The sequence below is a fragment of the Rhopilema esculentum genome, chromosome 8, assembly GCF_057945365.1.
Source record: "Rhopilema esculentum isolate cy_ngs chromosome 8, ASM5794536v1, whole genome shotgun sequence".
Taxonomy (NCBI): domain Eukaryota; kingdom Metazoa; phylum Cnidaria; class Scyphozoa; order Rhizostomeae; family Rhizostomatidae; genus Rhopilema; species Rhopilema esculentum.
Genome location: NC_142822.1, coordinates 10,819,461 through 10,839,742, shown reverse-complemented (window position 1 = coordinate 10,839,742; position 20,282 = coordinate 10,819,461). Strand labels below are relative to the sequence as shown.

General features: G+C 36.2%; 2 protein-coding genes and 1 long non-coding RNA gene across 3 annotated transcripts; 2 read left to right on the top strand and 1 right to left on the bottom strand.

Moving 5' to 3' along the window:
• Window positions 1–1,368: 1,368 nt before the first annotated feature.
• LOC135694801 (uncharacterized) lies at window positions 1,369–2,697 on the bottom strand. The gene has a single exon (XM_065213681.2). The coding sequence runs from the start codon at window positions 2,695–2,697 to the stop codon at window positions 1,369–1,371; it is 1,329 nt and encodes a 442-aa protein (XP_065069753.2).
• Window positions 2,698–6,571: 3,874 nt separating this feature from the next.
• On the top strand, window positions 6,572–18,793 carry LOC135694361 (uncharacterized). Its single transcript, XM_065213057.2, has 5 exons — window positions 6,572–6,634; window positions 10,376–10,505; window positions 10,684–10,766; window positions 11,202–11,513; window positions 11,739–18,793. The coding sequence occupies exons 1-5, from the start codon at window positions 6,572–6,574 to the stop codon at window positions 11,784–11,786; spliced, it is 636 nt and encodes a 211-aa protein (XP_065069129.2). The 3' UTR covers window positions 11,787–18,793.
• Window positions 11,846–18,793, top strand: LOC148959863 (uncharacterized). The gene is made up of 2 exons (XR_016143944.1): window positions 11,846–11,967; window positions 12,293–18,793. It is a non-coding gene; the product is annotated as an uncharacterized LOC148959863 (long non-coding RNA).
• Window positions 18,794–20,282: the final 1,489 nt, after the last annotated feature.

Below are 20,282 nucleotides of genomic sequence, written 5' to 3'. Positions count from 1 at the left end.
ATACATCCTATCATAGCTCTCTTTGGATCTCACAGTTGCTAATCTCTTCAAAACGTGGCTTTGTGAAAACTTCGATCAGCTTGTCACAAAATTTATTCGACAGTGGCTCAAGCTTCCAATATCTTCGACACTGAGTGGCATAGTTCTTTCTCGTAAACACTTTGGTCTTTAGCTTCTGCTTCCTTCAGTAAAGTTTCAACAGTGCCAGATTGTTCTTCGAAACTCAGTCAAATCCCTATGGATGAACACCAATTATGAACCTAATATACAATTCAACGCATACAAGAACACTAAGGCGGTACTGAAATGTGTAAGGGATCTACACACTGAAAAGCTTAAAACTCAGTTAACATCTCAAGGATTCTTCATTTCATTCCTTCTCGAGCATTCCTATACAAAGTTAACCTCACTCTGGTCTGCAGCTCAAAGTAAACTTCCAAAAAACATCTTCAACTTTACGATAAGGTATCTCAACAACACACTAGCCACAAGGAACAACCTCTGCTTATGGAAAATTAGCTCTTCCCCAGATTGCTCATTCTGCCTTCAGCCTGAATCACTTCTTCATGTCGTAGCTAGATGTAACAATTACCTTGAGCAAGGGCGTTTTACTTGGAGGCACGACTCTGCCCTGCACTTCATTGCATCATCATTTCATTGTATCCGAGATGTATTCATATATGCAGACATTCCTGCTTATTTATCAGCATGTATCATAACTGGCGATTTATTCCGTCCCAACATGCTAATCAAAACTGCTTCCAAGTGTCTGTATGTCATCGAATTAACTGTTGGGTTCGAGACTAGATAATAACGCTTCGCGTAAAGCTGAGAAGTACCCTTCCCTTCTCAAGGAACTACGCCCTAAGTGCAAAAAAGTAAACTTTGTTAATCTATCTATCAGCTGTCTCTGTATCTTTGGTAACTCCTGTGATTCTTTCATCGATATGTGTGAGGAACTAAAACTTGACTACCAACACCATAATTTTATAATTAAAAAACTGTCAGCTATAATTATACACACATCCTATTATATATTCTGTATGCGCAATAAGACTTGGAGAAGCCCTGACCTGCTCTCCTTCTAAAGATTTTTTGCACTCATATGATTTTATTTAAATGTTATAACTTTTGTCAAATTAGTAGACTTGTCACCAGGCTAGCCGATAGTAACTACCTGTAAAGTGAGGTTACTGTTTTAAGTAGAAGAATATAAGATAAAAAAATGTTTTCATTACTATTATCATTATTATTATATTTCTTTAACCTTTGTGGTCTGGCTGATCTTATTGCCGTTTTACTCCTGCTAGACAAGTCATAACTAACAACCAAGGCCTAACAATGAGGTCTTTTATCTTTATTCTTTATTCACATGTCTAAGACTCTTCTTAGAATTCTAGCCGTTCCTAACAAGGCAGTTTTCTGCATTTCAATTGTAATCCACGGAATTTTAAGACTTTCTGTCCATTTTTCAAACTCTTTTGAGATACTCCCTAGGGCTCCTATAACTACCGGTATAACTTGAACCTTTCTCATGTTCCATAACCGTGTAACTTCTCTTTTCAGGTCATGATATTTTCCAATCGTTTCTCTTTCCTTCTCAGCCACCCTGACATTCGCTGGTACTGCTATATCAATGATGGTGCAAATTCTGTGGCTTTTATCAACTAGGACAATGTCTGGTCTTCTTGCCTCAATAACATTGTCACATTGTATGTTGATATCCCACGGTATTTTCACACTATCATTTTCCACAGCAACTTCAGGAACGATATGCTGGACAGTTTCTCCTCTTTCTCCACAGATCCTGCAGAGAGGACTATCCACACTTTTGTCAATATGATGCTTCACGTAATTGGTCCTAATTGCCTGTTCTTGGGCAGCACACAATATAGCCTTTGTCTGGACTTGTAAGTCACTTTTTGATAGACACTGCCACGTTTTCTTCTTATCGACATTTTCTGGCATTTCCCTTACAAACTGACTATACATATTCTTTCCCATCCAATTATTTTCAAGATCATTAGCCACTTTCTTTTTAAACTCTTTGTTTGGCATGGTACTATCAGTGCGAATTGTCCCTTCAAAACAAACTCCTCTAAGCAACTGCTCTCTGGAATTCAGAACATACTGACCTAAATTTTTCTCTTCTCTCTTAACTACCAGCTCCATATTGCTCAGTCCTCTACCCCCTTCTTTTCTCTTCATGTTCAGTCTGTCAACGTCACTTTTGGGGTGAAAGGCTCCGTATATAGTCATGGTTTTCCTCGATTTTCTGTCAATCTTTTTTAGTTCGCTGCTTTTCCACTCCAATATTCCAGCACTGTATTTAAATATTGCCACTGCCCATGTGTTAATCGCTATTACTTTGTTTTTACCATTAAGTTTTGATTTCAGGATTAAGCTTAACTTTCGTTTAAACTCCTTTATTATCTTGCCCTTCATCTCCTCTTCTTTAATCTTGTCAAGCTCAACTATACCTAGGTATGTGTAGCCTTCCTCTCTTACTTCCTTAAGTTTATCACCATTTGGGAGTTCTGTTCCTCTACTTCTAATGATTTTCCCTCTCTTCAATATAAGAACACCACACTTCTTAATCCCAAATTCCATTCCAATATCAGTACTGAATATATGTACTGTCCGCACTAACGAATTGATCTGTTCTACATTTTTGGCATAGAGCTTTAAGTCATCCATGAAGAGCAAATGATTCAGGCTGAATTGCTTCTTTCCCCAATCTTACCCTGCTTAAACTTTCCTCAGTACTATCGTCATTGGGATCATACTCACTACAAATAACACTTGTGATAAACTGTCCCCTTGAAAGATTCCTCTTTTGACATATACTGTTTGTGCCAGTTTAGCACATTCGCTCACCAGATGACTAACTGTTCCTCCCTGGTCACCGCACATGCTACATAAAGGCATATCAGGACAATTTATTATTATTATTATTAAAAATACCAGCAGTAGCACAAATATACAATATGATATATAGGAACACCAAAGAAGCATTAAAGGCTGTCCAGCATGAGCATAAAGTTCGTCTGCAAAACATCCTAAACCCCCCCCCCCCCCCAAGGATCTTTATTATCACATCTCTTTAAACAGAATCTTCCAAGGACAAATAAACTTTGGTCCAAGGTGCAAAGTAGCATGCCTCAGAATGTTTTCAATTTCACCATAAGGTATCTGAACAATACCCTTGCCACCCAGAAAAACCTGAAAAAACAGAACTTGAGCCAGACCTCTGACTGTTCCGTCTGTTTTCTGCAAGAAACCCTCCTTCACGTTGTTGCTGGCTGCAAAACATATCTGGAACAAGGCCGATACACCTGGCGACTCTATCCTAACTTTCTAGCTACGTCACTAAAAGCTGTCAAAAAAATTTACCATCTACGCTGATATACCTGGAGAAAACCTTTGCCCTGATCTTCTCTTGAGAACTAACAACAATTACCTCTACATTTTAGAGCCAACTGTTGGCTTCGAATCCAATCATGACACAAATGCTACAAGAAAACCCAGCAAGTTTACTCCTCTTATATCTGCTTTACAGCGGCAGTTCAAATGTGTCTCCTTTGTTAATCTTTCTATGACCTCTCTTGGCATCTTCGGCAATTCCTGCAATCCATTCTTCAAAATGTGTGACTCTTTCTCTATCGATCAGCAACAAAAACTTTATCTCATTTCTAAACTTTCCAACATTGCCATCCGTACTACATATTTTGTTGCAAAAATAAGCCATGGACAAATCCGGAAATACATCCTTTTTAACTATGGTTGTTTTATTTTTTCCCTCAGTTTTTCCGTTTACCTTACGATTGTTATAGTTTTTTCTTGTGAAACCAGGCTTCTTCTTTTCTTCTTCTTTAGCAGTCCATCGATAATGAAGATGACGTGGGGAGGAGCTAGTGCCCATGCCGCAAATGAGATGACAGCCCAATTGCTGCCTTGAAGGTCCTGTTGCAAGTTTCACATTTGTAGGCCGTCTCAGTAGGTGGTGGTTCTGGTTCCAGCTTGCGTAGCCTCTTGTTGGTCCATAGTTGCATGTCTCTTCTCCTGATGGCACCAGCAGTGCCGGCCACCACCTTTCTTCAGGTCCCACGGTTATTGACCTTTCCTCTCCAGTCTTCATACTTGTTGGTATTCTTCAGATGTCTCTTAAATACCTCTTTGTAGCGCAATCGTAGCACTCCAACCCTCCTTGAACCTCCTTGCAATTCTCCATAGAACACAGCTTTTGGAAGTCTGCTGTCTTCCATACGTATGACATGCAGGAGCGGATCGAGACATTCTCAACATTCTCAATTAAGAATGTTAGATTTTACCAGTTTCTAATTAAAATGCTAAAAGTAATGAATGTGCTCAGGTTTAAGATTCAAGATAAGCATACATCTTTTTATTATGTATCCAAGGTATTTATTTCTACACCATCGTCGTATTTGCTATATTTTACTCCGTTTTGCCTTTGCAAAACATTGTTAGATCTTCTGCTATGAAAAACCAAATTCTCCTTCATTGAACTTAGTACCCAGGAGAGTAATAAGAGGCGGCGCCACGTCCTGCATTCAGGCACGATTTTTAGAAAGCTTCACGTGATCAAGAATCAACACTCCACTCCAGACTACAGTGGCTGTGGCAGTGGCAGTGCTTGGTAATGATGTGTTTGTGCTTGATTAGAGAATAATTTAACAAGAACCCATTGCAAGTATGGATGTATTGGAAGAATTGAAACAGTTATTGACCGATTGTGCTTTGGATACCATCAAGGCATATTTTTTTCGCTGACTAGAGAATGGTAACTTAAGTCCGGTTTACATGATCATATTCAGGTCACAGAATGTGATCCTGAATATGACCCTGTGATCACATATTTTATGTGATCACAGAATGTGATCGTGTAAACGACCTTACAAGTTGCTTGAAGTTGTACGAAGCAGCAAGAATTATTTCTTTCTAATTGCCTTTTAATTCGCTATCACAGATTTTTCATTTGACCAGCGATCAAATGGAAATGTCTGTGATGCAATTTTTTCAAAGGCGCTGACAAGTCTTTGCTGTCCTGGGTAGATCGGGAACTGTTTCGAGTTCATTTGTATCGACGTATTTGAGAAAAGTGACCTAAGTTTCTAGTAAAATGGGCGACATTGACATAGAATTCATTCCTGATACGCAATCAGAAGACTACAAAGAGCCAGCATTCTCATTTCAGGCCATTAAATCAGCTACCGGCAAATCGTACCAAAGCAAAAAAAAAATTAAGAAATTCGAATGGAAAGACGAAATTGTAGAGTTGGTAATTGACCTGTGGCAAAATCAGACATTGTTATTTGATGCCAGTCATCCCAACTACCGTGTAAAAGAAAAACGGAGATACTGCATCAATGCAATCATCGTGTCTTTAGACGATCAAACGGTAACACCACTACCAACTTATGAAGAGGTTCAGCGAAAGCTGAATGCGTTAAGAACGTATTACGTCGCTGAAAAAAATAAAATTGAACCGACAAAAGTAATCGGAGCTGGAACTGCTGATATCTATAGAAGTAGGTGGCAATTTTTTGACAGGCTCTTCTTTTGTCTGACAATGTTACGCCAAGAGCCACAATTTCAAATGTTGGAAAGCAAACAAGGTCTTAGAGTGATGACGAGGGCGGTAAATTTGCGTACAGTATTGGGGCGAAGCCATCTGCGAAAACTGCTTAACAAGCAGATTCCCAAGTAAACCAGCTGATTGAAAGAGCCATCAATGTTTTGGATAGGCCAAAAGAAATCCCCAAACAACAGGAGGTGGCAAAGTCTGCTGACAGAGTGTTTGCAGAAATGTTAGGTGGTATGCTGGAAACAATACAAGATGGGCAAACAGGATTTTTTGAAAATGGAGCTGCAACGGCTTATGTACGAGACGAAGTATATGAGCCAAAACAGAGGCATGCAGCCAAGCTACTACAGAAACTCCGGGGTCCAGCCAGGGTCGGCATTCCATGACATGTTAGGCCAAGAACCAAATCAGCCCACTTTTCACTGTCCATCACCCCATATTTCAACTGGGTCATACAACAGTTCCAGCAGAAGCGGCGCTGAAGACGAACGATTCAAGGAACTTTGAGTGTGATTTAAAACATTAGTATCAAATTGCAAAATTAACTGAAGATGAAACTTAAAACTAATATCCTTCTGTTGCTAAATATATTTTTGCAATAATTAACTTTTATAAATAAGGTAAAGCAGTTCCATAAACGTACTGATGAAATGTTTCTATCAAAATTTATTGTTCCATGTTAATATTATTTTTTACTTTTTTGCCATGATGTGATTCCATTGCCAAGGCACTTGCCCAGGTCCATCAAAATGATCAGCAAAAATATCACGCAATTCTGCAGCTGCCTTTGCATTATTGTTTCCATGTCTTCTTGGCGGAAGTGGTTGCATGTTTGTATCCGAATTCTCAGATGTCCATTGCCCATCGACTACCATATCGCCTTGAATTTCATCAGCAAATCCCTTTGGTGTGTATGAATCAGATGATTTTGTTCTCAGCATATTATGAAGGACCAGTGATGCTAATATGACGGAAGTAGCTCTATCCGGGTGCATATTTATTTTCGTGGAGAATATTCGAAAAACGCTTGTTAGTATTCCAAATGCATTCTCTGTAAGACGACGGAATCTTGAAAGCCGGTAGTTGAATACCCTCTTCCTATCTGTTAAACCATTTTCCGGGTAAGGCTTCAGGCAGATATTACTCAAAGGGAATGCATCGTCAGCGACAAACACAAAAGGCACTTCTTCATTACTTTCAAATGGGGTCCAAGACGAATCCTTGGATTTTGGAAGTGGCCTAGGAGGCGGTAGATTTAAAGCATTTTGTGAAATCAAGGAAAACAGAGATGAATTCCTATACACACCACCATCGCTAATCCTTCCTTGGATACCCAACATCCAACAACCCTAACCCAACATCAGCAAAAATGTATCGGTAATTATAATCTACGAAGGCAAGCAGTACGATGCTATAAAACCCTTTATAGTTATAAAATGTTGCCCCCGAACAATGTGGGTGATAGATGGAAATGTGTTTTCCATCTGCATCAGCAAAAGAGTTCGGAAACTGCCACCTTTCTTCAGCATCTTTTGCTAAGTCAAGCCACTCCTCCTGTGATGCGGGGAAATTGAAATATTCCCCTTTTAGTGTCTTGTATATAGCCTCGCAAACACAAGGTACAAATTTGCAGATTGTAGACTTGTTGATGCGGAACTGGTACTGCAAACTTTCGAAACTCTCTTCAGTTGCTAAGAAGCGTAGTGTTACTGCAAGCTTTTCGTCTGCCTTGATGGGCATTCTCATGATCGTTGTATTCTTCTCGATGAATGGCTTCACTTTACTCAGAAGTTCCGGAAAACAAACAGTTTATTTTGTAATTTCTTTAACGTCATTGCATATAAAATAAGTTCATGCTCTTTTAATATATTTCGTTCATATGAACGGAAGCAGACTAACCTCGAATGTCTCTGTGTTCATCCTTAGAAATCTCCTGTAGTCGCCCCTATCTGCTTACGTAAGTTTGCAAACCACGCCATTATATATGCCCATTTCGTCGTGCCTGCGTAGCCAGGGCTTTGTCCAACAACTTCTTTTCCGTCTTTTTTTTATTTTTGTTTTCATCACTGCGCAGGCTAATAAAATAGCTGCTACAGCTCTTTTATCTTCCTCGCTCTTGACTTCCATTGACAACAAATGAAACGTAAAAATTGAATGAAGGCAGATCACTGACAAAATGCGCGCCAAACAGTTCCTGATCTACCCAGGACAGCAAAGACTTGTCAGTGCCTTTGAAAAAATTGCATCACAGACATTTCCATTTGATCGCTGGTCAAATGAAAAATCTGTGATAGCGAATTAACAGGCAATTAAAAAGGATTAATTCTTGCTGCTTCGTACAACTTCAAGCAACTTGGAAGGTCGTTTACACGATCAAATTCTGTGATCACATAAAATATGGTATGCAAATGTGACCTGAATATGATCGTGTAAACTGGCCTTTACAAGTCTGCTGGGAGTGCCTAGGCGCCAGAAGCAGATCCTGACACACAACCTTCGACATTTATTGTGGCAAATAAATTATTTCATTTTGCTGACTGAACCTTGCTGAAAGAGAGAGGGTCAGACTCTAAGGTACTGCTCATAAATTTTATATAGGGGTTCTTTTTGTGCTGCTGCTACTGGGCCTAGCGACTCAGGTGGTAAATTACTGCAAAAAGTTTGCTTTGTTTGCAGACTGACCCCTCTGGATGCTGCTAAAATACTTAATTTAACACGGCTACCTGACCATTTTCTTTCTGTTTTTGTGTAATATGATTTAAATGTAGAATTCACAAAAAAAATTACATTGTTCTGAATTTAACTAGAACTAGAATATTTATTCAATGATTCAATGGTTGCCTATCTTTGTAATATAATGTTTATGGATACATCTTATTTTATTTGAATAGCTATTTAATTTGTTTTAGATATCTATCTATATATCTAAGTACCTAGTCCCTTGTGGACGTAGGCGACCATGGATTTCCACAACTTTCTGTCCTTACAGGTTCTTATCAGACTCTGGACCTTATACCTTCCTTGCTGTTCCTCGGGAACTTGATCTTGCATCCACTTTCCCAGACTTGTCAGGTAGTTCAGCCGAGGTCTTCCCCTTCCTCTCTTTCCTTCTATCTTGCCTGTGAAAATAATCTCTCCTAAACCTTCTTTTCTCATGATATTCCCAATGAATTCGGCCTGTCTCTTTCTAATCATTATATTTAGCTTTCTTTCTTCTCCGGCTCTTTTCAATACTTCTTCATTTGATATATGGTCTACCCATGATATTCTCAACATCCTTCTGAGGAACCACATCTCAACGGCTTCGATCCTGCTCTACATACCGGCTGAAATTGTCCAGCATTCGCTGCCATATGTTAAGATGGAATAAACATAGCAGCGTAGAATCCTTTTCCTAGTTCCCAACGACATTTCTATCTTTCAACACTCTCTTTAACTTCTGAAAAGCTTGCTTAGACATCCCAATTCTGCGCTTGATCTCGGAGTCGCATTTTCCATCGTCTGTTATTAGGCTACCTAGGTAATTGAATCACTTTACTTGCTTTATTTCAGTGTCCTCTATTTTTAGTCTGCATAGCTGGTCAGATTGCTTCCTAATTAACATACATTCTGTCTTTTTACAATTGATGGTTAAACCTTTTTTCTTACTTTCTTCTACTACCTTAGTCAGAAGATTTTGTAGCTTTTCTTCAGATTGGGCTATTAAGACCGTGTCATCGGCGTACCTCAAGTTATTGAGATTATGCCCACCAATGATGAAGCCTTCCATGCCTTCTATCTCCCTTAAGATCATCTCGCTGTAGATATTAAAAAGATCTGGGGAGAAAACGCATCCTTGGCGAACTCCTCTCTGGATTTTGGTAAAGTTACTTCTATCGTTTCCAATTCTTATACATGCTGTTTGTTCCCAATACAAGTTTCTAAGAATTCGTATGTCTTTCCCAAATAGATCAAAACATTCTAGCAATTTCAGAAGTTCTTCATGTTTTACTTTATCGAAAGCTTTTGTGTAGTCGATGAAACAAATATACAGGTCTTTTTGCATTTCTATGGCTCTCTCTGACATCGTACGTAGCATGAAACTTGCGTTCCTTGTGCCTGCGTCCTGGACAAAACCACATTGTTCCTCTCAAATCTCAGGCATAATTCTACTTCTTGCTCTTAACATAATTATCCTGAGCAAAATCTTGATGATATCACTCATTAGGCTAATGGTTCTGTGAAGCTCACATTCTATTGCCCCTGCTTTCTTTGGGAGAGCGATAAAGATCGATTTGCTTAATTCCTCTGGGATTTCTCCAGTATCATAGATTTCGTTTAAGCATTCCGTGAGCTTCTGAAGTCCGAAATCGTCCAATGCTGAAACCATTTCTGAAACTTGATTCTACATTCTGCTCCATACTGAGCAACAGTTTGGAAAATGGGCATTTTTGAATAAATTAATTCTTGAAGCTTAATGAGTTTATAAAGGGTTGGACTTTGCATGCCTAGCAAATAACAGATAGAGGCAATTGGTTTCAACACAATATTCTTGCTTGGCAGCAAGATTGCATTAAATATCATGCTTTACTGAGCTTCAAATGGCCTGCTGATCTGTAAATGAATGTAATACATTTAATTTCATTATCCTTTTATTAATTTTTATTTTTCCCTGATATTACAGAGTAAATTTGTCATTAGAGTTGTCAACTGGAAGTACAAAAGATGAACAAGAAATGAATTCTTCTTCAAAACTTACATCTGAAGACCCAAATTTGCTCTTTTCAACAGGTCAATCTAAAGTCTACTCGCCTTGAGGTTCACCTATTCATGAAATCAGTGCAATGGGTGATAGACAATACAGATGGGAAAGTAAAAGAAATATGCACCGATGCACATGCCACCATATCAAAAATAATGAGTGAGTTTGAAGAAAAAGTTTACAAAGCTTGTTACTTTACTTGTAAAATTGGAAACCTTTAATTTCAACTGTAAGTATCTTGCTGCAAAAATAATGATTAAATATGTTCAGTTATTTTGTTTTATAACAGATATATATTGTTTTACTATCTGTAATGCATAAATGGTTTATTTTGTAGAGAGCTATCCTTCATTCTCTGAAATTCACCATAGTCTTGATGTATGGCATAAGGCATCAAAGCTAACCACAAAGCTCACAAACGTATTCATTCATTCCTTTCCTTTTATTTAGAAGCTACTTTAGTTAGTTGGGATATCTAAAGACTGATTCTATCTGATTGTAAGTTTAAAATGTTTTGTGAATTTAGGGCTGTAATAAGGAAAATAATGCTTGTGGTGCATTGCTATTTGGAGTATTTCTTCTCTACGTACATGGAAATGATACTTGAAAAAATCCCTTACATGTCACTGATGGACCCTAAATTACTTTTAGACCTATAGTACATTATGCTACCCAACCCTAGTATACATTTAGAGAGCAACCTGATGCAAACCATATTTTATTAAAGACAGAAAACATTTACTTCTGAAATTGTAATGAATAAGCAGTTTAAAACAGACTATGCCTTTTTGAGGAGCAAAATGTACCAATTCACTATGTAGAATTGAATAATATTAACATATACATCAATTGTAGCTGGCAAAGAAAAATAAACATAAAGCACTGGCCACCTGGATTCCTTCTATCCGTAACCACTTTTGGTTTTGCTGCTCAATGTGTGACGGAGATGAATTCAAATTTAGGATTCTATGGGCTCGTTTGCTGCATCACATTTGTGATGACCACGATTTCTGCACACATGAGCCGATTTTAGATGAAGACCAAGAAAAAATATTTCTGTCTTCAAATAGTGGTACAATGGAGGAGCTGAGACAGATAGTGTTGGACCCTGCATGGATGAAGTCTCTAGCCCATTATACAAGAAACCGTCATACAGGAATGATAGAAGTAATGTTTTGTTTAATAACATTAATTATCACAGCAATGGGCTGTTTTGCAAAAAAGGGGTTACATAATTTTTAAAAAATCTACTTAAAATGCTGCAAATTCGCAAAAAATTAATTCTGCAACTTGATGTAAATAATCTAAACTAATGACTATATCTGCTGTCTGATTATACAATTATTTTTTCACAGGAACATGATTCTTTAAAGCTTGTTTTTTACATTCAAGGTTTTCAACAGCTTAACACTGGAATACTGCCCCAAAATAATTGGATAGAAGCATGATGCTTTCACAACACGCAGCCAACTGGAATTTATAGACCACAATAAACACCTTGGACGTGCACAAATGACAACCAAATCCGGTGATCTTGTTTTTGTTAGAAAATGGGGCAAGAGGACAAAAACATGGCACTGTGTCCCAGTTCTGATTCCAAAGGAGTACAACTATATCGGAGGTATCTATCCTCATGTCCTAATTTTCCTCTCTAGATATTAAAGAAGATCACAGTCTTCACAAGCAACTGGAAAAAGAATGATTTTCACATTGAAATATGAGTATAACTGCTTCAGAACTGTTCTTTTGTGGATGAACTTGAAAACTTTCCTAAAAATTTAACGACTTTAACATGTTTTCAAGCATTCTTAAAATTGATATAAATTCATAAGTCATGTGGAATTATGATCTTCTTGAAACACAACTATTATTAATCTAAAAACGCTGTCAATAATTTTTAAGAATGGAATTACTGGCATGTTAATTTTTTCAATGCCTCCATTCAGATTTACAGGCAAAAATCTTATGGAGAAGACACATGCACATACAAAGCACACAAGTACGACAAGTAGCGCGTGCAACCACTAAACTCCTAACAGAAAATGTCGTTTCAGTACCACCACCACCAACTGCAGAGCTTTTAGCAAGACATGTGAAAAGAATGGACATGAAGTTTGAGCGTTGAGAAGTTGTGTTAACATAGCTTGAGTAGTGTTTAAAGTGCTTATGGACAGCTTGCTTTGTTGTAAAATGGAATGGTTACAAAACTTCAACACGCTCATTTTTTCAAAAATACCTGACAAATTTTTGTTTAAGTAAATTTACCAATGATTCTAGGAAATGACTATGTATAATAACCAACATCCATGAAGCCTATGTAGTTCCCATTAGGATCAGGGAATCTATCTCTGATTTTCCAGACAATGCATGAAGGTATAACTTTTCGATTTCTTCTGCCAAGTTTTCCCCAAAACCATAAAATGAACTGCCGATATGCTGTGTATCGCCAACATCCATTATTTGATGGGTCAAAGGGATAATTAAGAAAGTCAGCATTGTTTTGCATAGCCAGTTCTAAGTTGTGTTCAGTTAGAACATGATTTTGTTGGGGATACAAGATGCCAATGTTGAAGCCTCGGTTCCACCATGCATTTTATGAGCATGCGCATTTAATAGTACGGTTATCGCGGAGCGGATGTTGTCGTTTTTTACTTTCATGGTGTCTCTCGATTTTCTTGCTGTGGCGTGCACGAAACCAGTAAAAGTGAAAGGTGAGCTTAAATTTTCTTCAAGGAGTTGATTATTTATAGTTAATTTAGCAATCCACTATTGCATTATGATTATAGAAAAGAATAACTTTGTTCTTTAATTACGAGATTACAGATGTTATGACCAAATTAAGACCTATGTTACCAATATTATATGTTACCAAAATGAAATCATAAAAGAACATAAAAGTAATTACTCAACACTGCTACCAATCTAAAGTCAAGAAATTAAATTTTGATAATTTAGACAGTTATTAAAGTAAAAATCCATTCAAATTCAACTTCAGCAATGGAACAAAACAACTACACTATAACAAACGAGTACTGGACAGAGAGAAAAAATTAAGAAGCTTCAGGACTCGAAGCAAAAAAATTAAGAAACTATTAAATCGTGATAAAACTAAGACCAACCAAATTTTTAAAATCTAAGAACAAGATTGCCCTGTTGTCCTAGAACTTAAGGGATAAAAATATACTTCCCACTTCTAAATACAGCATCGGAGCGGAAGCGAATCTCTTGACGTGATAAAAAGGTCACAAACATTTCATAACATCATTCATGACATCATAATTAAGAAACTCTTAAGAAACAATGAGTATTGAAATTTCCAAAGCATTAAGAAACTGAAGTACTCAACATCAACCTTTGTTTCTTATAAAAAAATGAGTGTATATGCAACTATATATAGCTTATCAACAAAATTATCAAGTATAAATCTCACAACTTCAACAAAACAACAACAATGGCTTGAGTATATTCAGCACAGCAACATAACAACTAAATTCAACTTCAGCAATGGAACAAAACAACTATATGCAACTATATGTAGCTTATCAATAAAATGATCAAGTATAAATCTCACAACTTCAACAAAACAACAACAATGGATTGAGTATATGTAGCACAGCAACATAACCATCAAATTCAACTTCAGCAATGGAACAAAACAACTATATGCAACTATATGTAGCTTATCAATAAAATTATCAAGTATAAATCTCACAACTTCAACAAAACAACAACAATGGATTGAGTATATTCAGCACAGCAACATAACAACTAAGTTCGACTTTAGCAATGGAACAAAACAACTATAATTATGCAACTATATGTAGCTTATCAATAAAATTATCAAGTATAAATCTCACAACTTCAACAAAACAACAACAATGGATTGAGTATATTCAGCACAGCAACATAACAACTAAATTCGACTTTAGCAATGGAACAAAACAACTATAATTATGCAACAATATTTAGCTTATCAATAAAATGATCAAGTATAAATCTCACAACTTCAACAAAACAACAACAATGGATTGAGTATATGTAGCACAGCAACCTAACATTTAAATTCAACTTCAGCAATGGAACAAAACAACTATATGCAACTATATGTAACTTATCAACAAAATTATCATGTATAAATCTCACAACTTCAACAAAACAACAACATGGCTTGAGTATATGTAGTACAGCAACATAACAACTAAATTCAACTTCAGCAATGAAACAAAACAACTATATGTAGCATATCAACAAAATTAACAAGTATAAATCTCACAACGTCAACAAAACAACAACAATGGCTTGAGTATATTCAGCACAGCAACATAACAACTAAATTCGACTTTAGCAATGGAACAAAACAACTATATGCAACTATATGTAGCTTATCAATAAAATTACCAAGTATAAATCTCACAACGTCAACAAAACAACAACAATGGCTTGAGTATATTCAGCACAGCAACCTAACATTTAAATTCAACTTCAGCAATGGAACAAAACAACTATATGCAACTATATGTAACTTATCAACAAAATTATCAAGTATAAATCTCACAACTTCAACAAAACAACAACATGGCTTGAGTATATGTAGCACAGCAACATAACAACTAAATTCAACTTCAGCAATGGAACAAAACAACTATATGCAACTATATGTAGCTTATCAATAAAATTATCAAGTATAAATCTCACAACTTCAACAAAACAACAACAATGGCTTGAGTATATGTAGCACAGCAACCTAACAATTAAATTCAACTTTAGCAATGGAAGAAAACAACTATATGTAGCATATCAACAAAATTATCAAGTATAAATCTCACAACTTCAACAAAACAACAACAATGGCTTGAGTATATTCAGCACAGCAACATAACAATTAAATTTAACTTCAGCAATGGAACAAACTAAGGCTAAATTAAGATCTAACGTTTCAACAAAACACAAATTCCTTGACTATATACAGCCCTTTACGTGTCATAATAGGAAATTGTATGAAAATAAAATTATCGATATAACCATATTACAAATTTTGAAACCACTGACCAATATGAAATGAATCAAAATAATTGTCATTTTGTGAAAATTCTGTTAATGTTTCCTCATATCCTTCCAGGTTATCTTCTTCATCATGGATATGTTCAATGGTGTCGTCAAGAATATGGCTATTTAACGCACCTGGAAAGCATTGCTCATTGTCAACTGTAGCCAGAAAACTGTCTACTAATTCTTGATATTCAGAATTACTTATGTTTAATTCGTCACATTGCTGATTATTTGCTTCAGGTTCTATGTCAAAACATGCACATGAAAGGTCACCAGATTCTTTTTCCAAGCCGCTATTAACAAGTGCCTCGTGAATGTTATTAATTACAATTTGACTGTTAGGGTCAGGATCATACATAGAATTTAAAACTGGGCGTAGTCCTCTCTTATATGCCTCAAATCCAAACTTTAATGGATCTAAATAGGTAATAGTTCTTTCAAATACCTGATCATATTCATTTGCTTGGAAAACAGACCTTTTGAATATTTCCTTTAGAGCCCCATCAACTGGTGGTAGTTTATCAAGTTGGCCCTTTGAATACTGGCATCCAATGTCTCTCAACAATTTAAAATTTGGCTCACCATTAAGGGCAATCAAGTCCCAAGTTATATTTCCAAGCTTCCTTATCAGGACACGGTACATAAAAAAATATAGGCGTGCATAAAAAAGTAAGAACGAGTCCCTGCAGTAGTTATTATTAAGAAGCTTAGCATTATCATTGTCAACAAGTGATGACAGAATACCTTCCTTACATGCTTCTTGGTACACATTTAGTGCCATAGCTTTTGTAATATTGCGCACACCAGGATTCTTGTCATTTCCAGTAAAGATACTAATAGCACCTAAACTTTCAATCGCCAGGGGTGTATTTTCAAAACTATCAGATAAGGTTATATTTTGATAAAGCTGCACAACATTTATGTAGAAATTCATCCTTATTTTCGAAGTTGATTCCTTGAATTCAATTGAAGCTGTTTCTTTTGCTTTTTTTGTTGGTTGTTTTGTTTTAGCATCAACAAGTTTATTATGAACTGAACAAAACAAGTGAATTGAGAATCTTCTTACTATGTCTTCAATTAATTTATGCTCTAACAAAAGGATTGTGATGTTATCGGCTTCAGGACAATGAATTATTATTGAACTCCCACCTACATCACTGTTGTTTCTGAGAAACTGTCTCAATGCAAAAAATACAACAGTGTCTGCTTCTGCATGGTGACATGTGTAGTCTTGCAAGGAAATTGTGACTTTTCCAAAACAGTCAACAGTGTATGCAGCAGAGATGCCACAGTTACCTCCAATAATAATGTGTGTAAAATTATGTGGCAAATTCTTCGCCCTAAGAAACTCTAGCTGTTGACAAGACCGAACATAAGATGTTATAATCTTCTGCCTTCCAAAATCACGGTCAAGCCATCTTGTCTTAAAGGACTTAATTAACTCCTTCTCATCAACCTGAATTCCACTATACTCAAGAGGTGACACAGGTACAGATGCCCTTGTTATCTCAGTACAGCCTTTAGTAAGATCAGCCCTTCAGTCAAAAGTTTGAATTAATGTGAAGTGCCTGTCTATCTGCATACTCTTTTGCAATTGGAATTACTGTCTTTCCTATCATTAGTGATGCCATTTCTTTATACGTACAGGTGGGAATATCTAAACTTCGAAACTCAAACATACAATCCCTGATCATACAAGAAACATTGTTTCCACCTTGCAAAAATTCATTCAACATATCTTGGTTAAAAAATGCACTATTATAATTCTTGAATAGCCATGTTGTTAGGTCAGACTTTTTGGCAAAATGGAGATTCTTGCCATCCTTACTTAGTAATTGAGGTGGACTACATGTTTCTGACAATGTTGCTTGCATGCCAGTAGATTTTAGCAAAAGTTCTGTCATTGTTTCAACCTGAATTTTTGCATGATTAAGAGCAGCTTTTCTCTGCCTTGAATTTGGAGTTTTTGGCACAGAATGTATTTCGGGAAATTTGGGATTTTCATAGCACCAGCCATTTTTTTGTGTGACTTTTACTGCAACAAATTTATGGAGCCTCTCAGTCCCTATTTGTCTGACATTGATAAGTTCTGAATTCAGAGATATTTCTTCAGAATGTAGCGAGGCTATTTTTGATATGACAGTGCCATTCTCCTTATTTGCCTTTAACTTCCCAAACAATCTTTCAATTCCTTTATGCCACGAGGCTCTTAAACGTATGACAGAATCTGGTCGAAACAGGTGTATATTTGGCTTAGTTTGAGAAATGTCTATATTCAACTCAGATTTTAAATTACTGTGACACTTTTCCTTTCCTGTACCATAGAAGATTTATCTAAAACATTCTGAACAGTCCCTAGCTTGAAGCAGTTCTTGGCACTGTTGTTGAACATTGCCTCGAGATTTTGATCTTGGGGTCGACAGTGACCAGGTTGAGAAGATTTGTTTACAACCCAGAGTTTGTCGACAGTTTCTTTTTCAAATGCTCTAAGCTGTGTCATATCATGAAGATGGTGTACTGAAGCAGGGCCATAGTTAATACCTCTAGTAGTAAACTGAATTGGAGCAAGAATTTTTGTGAAGACTGTGTCTAATTCAAGATCACCAAATTTTTGAGCTTCCAATAGTCCTAACACTGAAAGGCCATCAAAAAACAAGTAATCTAGAACAAGCTTCAAAGCTGGGTTGTATTCAAAATATTTATCACCAAATTCCAAGAGCTTTTTGAAATCTATGTTACTTAAAGTGATTCCTTCCAAAAGATGACCTTCTTCAATATCATTTGCATATTTGATGTAAATTAAGCAAAGTTCAGTCAGACCTGAAATAATGTCGTGATAAAAGAATTCATTTGAGGTATCAAAGTCTTTATTTGATAACAGATACTTTACTTTTACCCCACTGGGATCATCAAGAAATGAAACAGCATGTTTTTCGAGGTGAAATTTCCCATACCGCTTCATTAACTTATCATGGGCATTTCCAAGTTTGTGAAAAGATCCCAAAAAAATTGCAGATAACCAGCTGTACCTTTTAGGGTATGCATGCTGAAGGTTTTTTAGGTGAGCCCAGACTTGCTGATCTGCACCAAGAATAACAACTTTTGAAAGAGGGGGATAATCAATCCAGCTGAAAGGTCTATCAAGAACAGAAACAAAGCATGTATTCCACAGAAATGTACCCTGAAACTTTGTATCTTGATTACTCAGTTCTCGAATAAGGTTTTCAGCATTCAAAAAAGTTACTAATTGATGATTTGCTGGAAAAATATTAGCAAGGGCATGTACAGCTTCCCTCAAAATATCCAATTTACTAACAGCAAATTTTGTTATACACTCTATCAAAATTTGATTAAAACGAGTAGTGAGATACAAAAAGCTTTTTTCGCCAGTTGTTTGCCAGATTTTTTTGCCAGAAAAAAATAGCCAGAGCCTTACACAAATTATCATTGCCTTGTTCACTTTCATTATTTATTGTAAATAAAATGCCCAATTGATTGTAAACAATCCCAACTATACTATGATTGTTGGGTAATATTTCCTTTAAAGATATCAGTACATTCAGTGAAAGCTGTAAGGCAATGGAGAAATATCCAAGTGAAGCATGGGCACAACTAATGATATATTTTTTACAGACAGATAAATATTTATCAATATGTTCAGTTCCCCTACTTTCAGTGCTCTTGTCTAATAATTCAATGCATTCTTTGGACTGGCCTAGTTGCAAAAAATTACAAGCTACATCTATCAAAAGGTTTTCTAATAGCTGCTGTATTATATTCTCATTTGCATGTGACATTAGTATGGAATCATTATCTTTAGTAGGGATAATTGGAAGCTTTGCTAATATTTGTAAAAATATTTTATTAGCTTCAATTAGATGACCCTGCTTTCTTAACAGTTCTGCAAGAAATGTATTTAATATTGTATTGTCCAACTTTGACAAATGAAGATAGTCAGATTGTTGAAGAATAGCCTTTATTAAGTTGCTGGCTATGTAGATACCTTCAGATTGATTTTTCAACTTATCAGCAGCATTACCAACAGCATGCTTAAGGTCAAGGTCATTTGCATAATTTCCAATACAATCAGCATTTTCCTTTGGTGAAACAAAACCCCAGTGTAATAAATATGGCAAGGGAAAATTGCATTGTCCATCAAAATTAGCTTTGATCAATGAGCTGTTGATCACTGGTGAAACAAAAAGTAAAGGTGAACATGCAATGTGTGGTATATAACAAAGTTTATTTAGATTATAATCATCTGCAGTTAAGTCTAATAGTTTTTTGATGTCATGAATATTAGAGGAGCACAACTTTTCCATACGTAGATAGACAGAAGTAGACATTGGTAATAAATTATCATTATTTAATATCCTCAAAGATGGCCCCTTAGATTTGCTGCTATTGTTTGGTGAAACATCTGAATTATTCACATTAGAACTTTGAGCTAATGCTGAAACAAGATCTTCACATTGTAAACTGCTCTGTAACTCGGAACATTTTTTCATACACCTTTTTACAAAACTTTGGTGAAATTCAGAATCAAATTCAGTGATATCAAAACAATCACTTTTGACCAAATGACTAGGCTGCTTTTCATGCAAATCAATAACAGTATTGTGGCATTCTACATATTCCAACTGTGATGTTAAAAAATGGGTCAACCTTTCGGCATTGTGGATGGAAGTTGTTTTAAGCATTGTCTCAAGGTTGTCACACTCAATCCAGTGCATATTTGATTTTGTATTTTGCATGGCTGACCTAACTCCAAATGAATTCCACAGAATTCGTGACAATTTACCATCTTTCAAATCTTTTGAATATGAAAAAGAAATTCCACATCGATTTAGAAGACTGAGCAAGCTTTTGCTGCATGTTAGGGATGCT

Excerpts from the sequence above, each read along its gene's own strand:
- LOC135694801 (XM_065213681.2), bottom strand. The coding sequence starts at position 2,697 with ATGGATGACTTAAAGCTCTATGCCAAAAATGTAGAACAGATCAATTCG.
- LOC135694361 (XM_065213057.2), top strand. The coding sequence starts at position 6,572 with ATGACGGAAGTAGCTCTATCCGGGTGCATATTTATTTTCGTGGAGAAT. Across the intron at positions 6,635-10,375 it reads AGAATATTCGAAAAACGCTT|GTCAATCTAAAGTCTACTCG; the intron begins GTTAGTATTCCA and ends TCTTTTCAACAG. Across the intron at positions 11,514-11,738 it reads GTCATACAGGAATGATAGAA|GTTTTCAACAGCTTAACACT; the intron begins GTAATGTTTTGT and ends TTTACATTCAAG.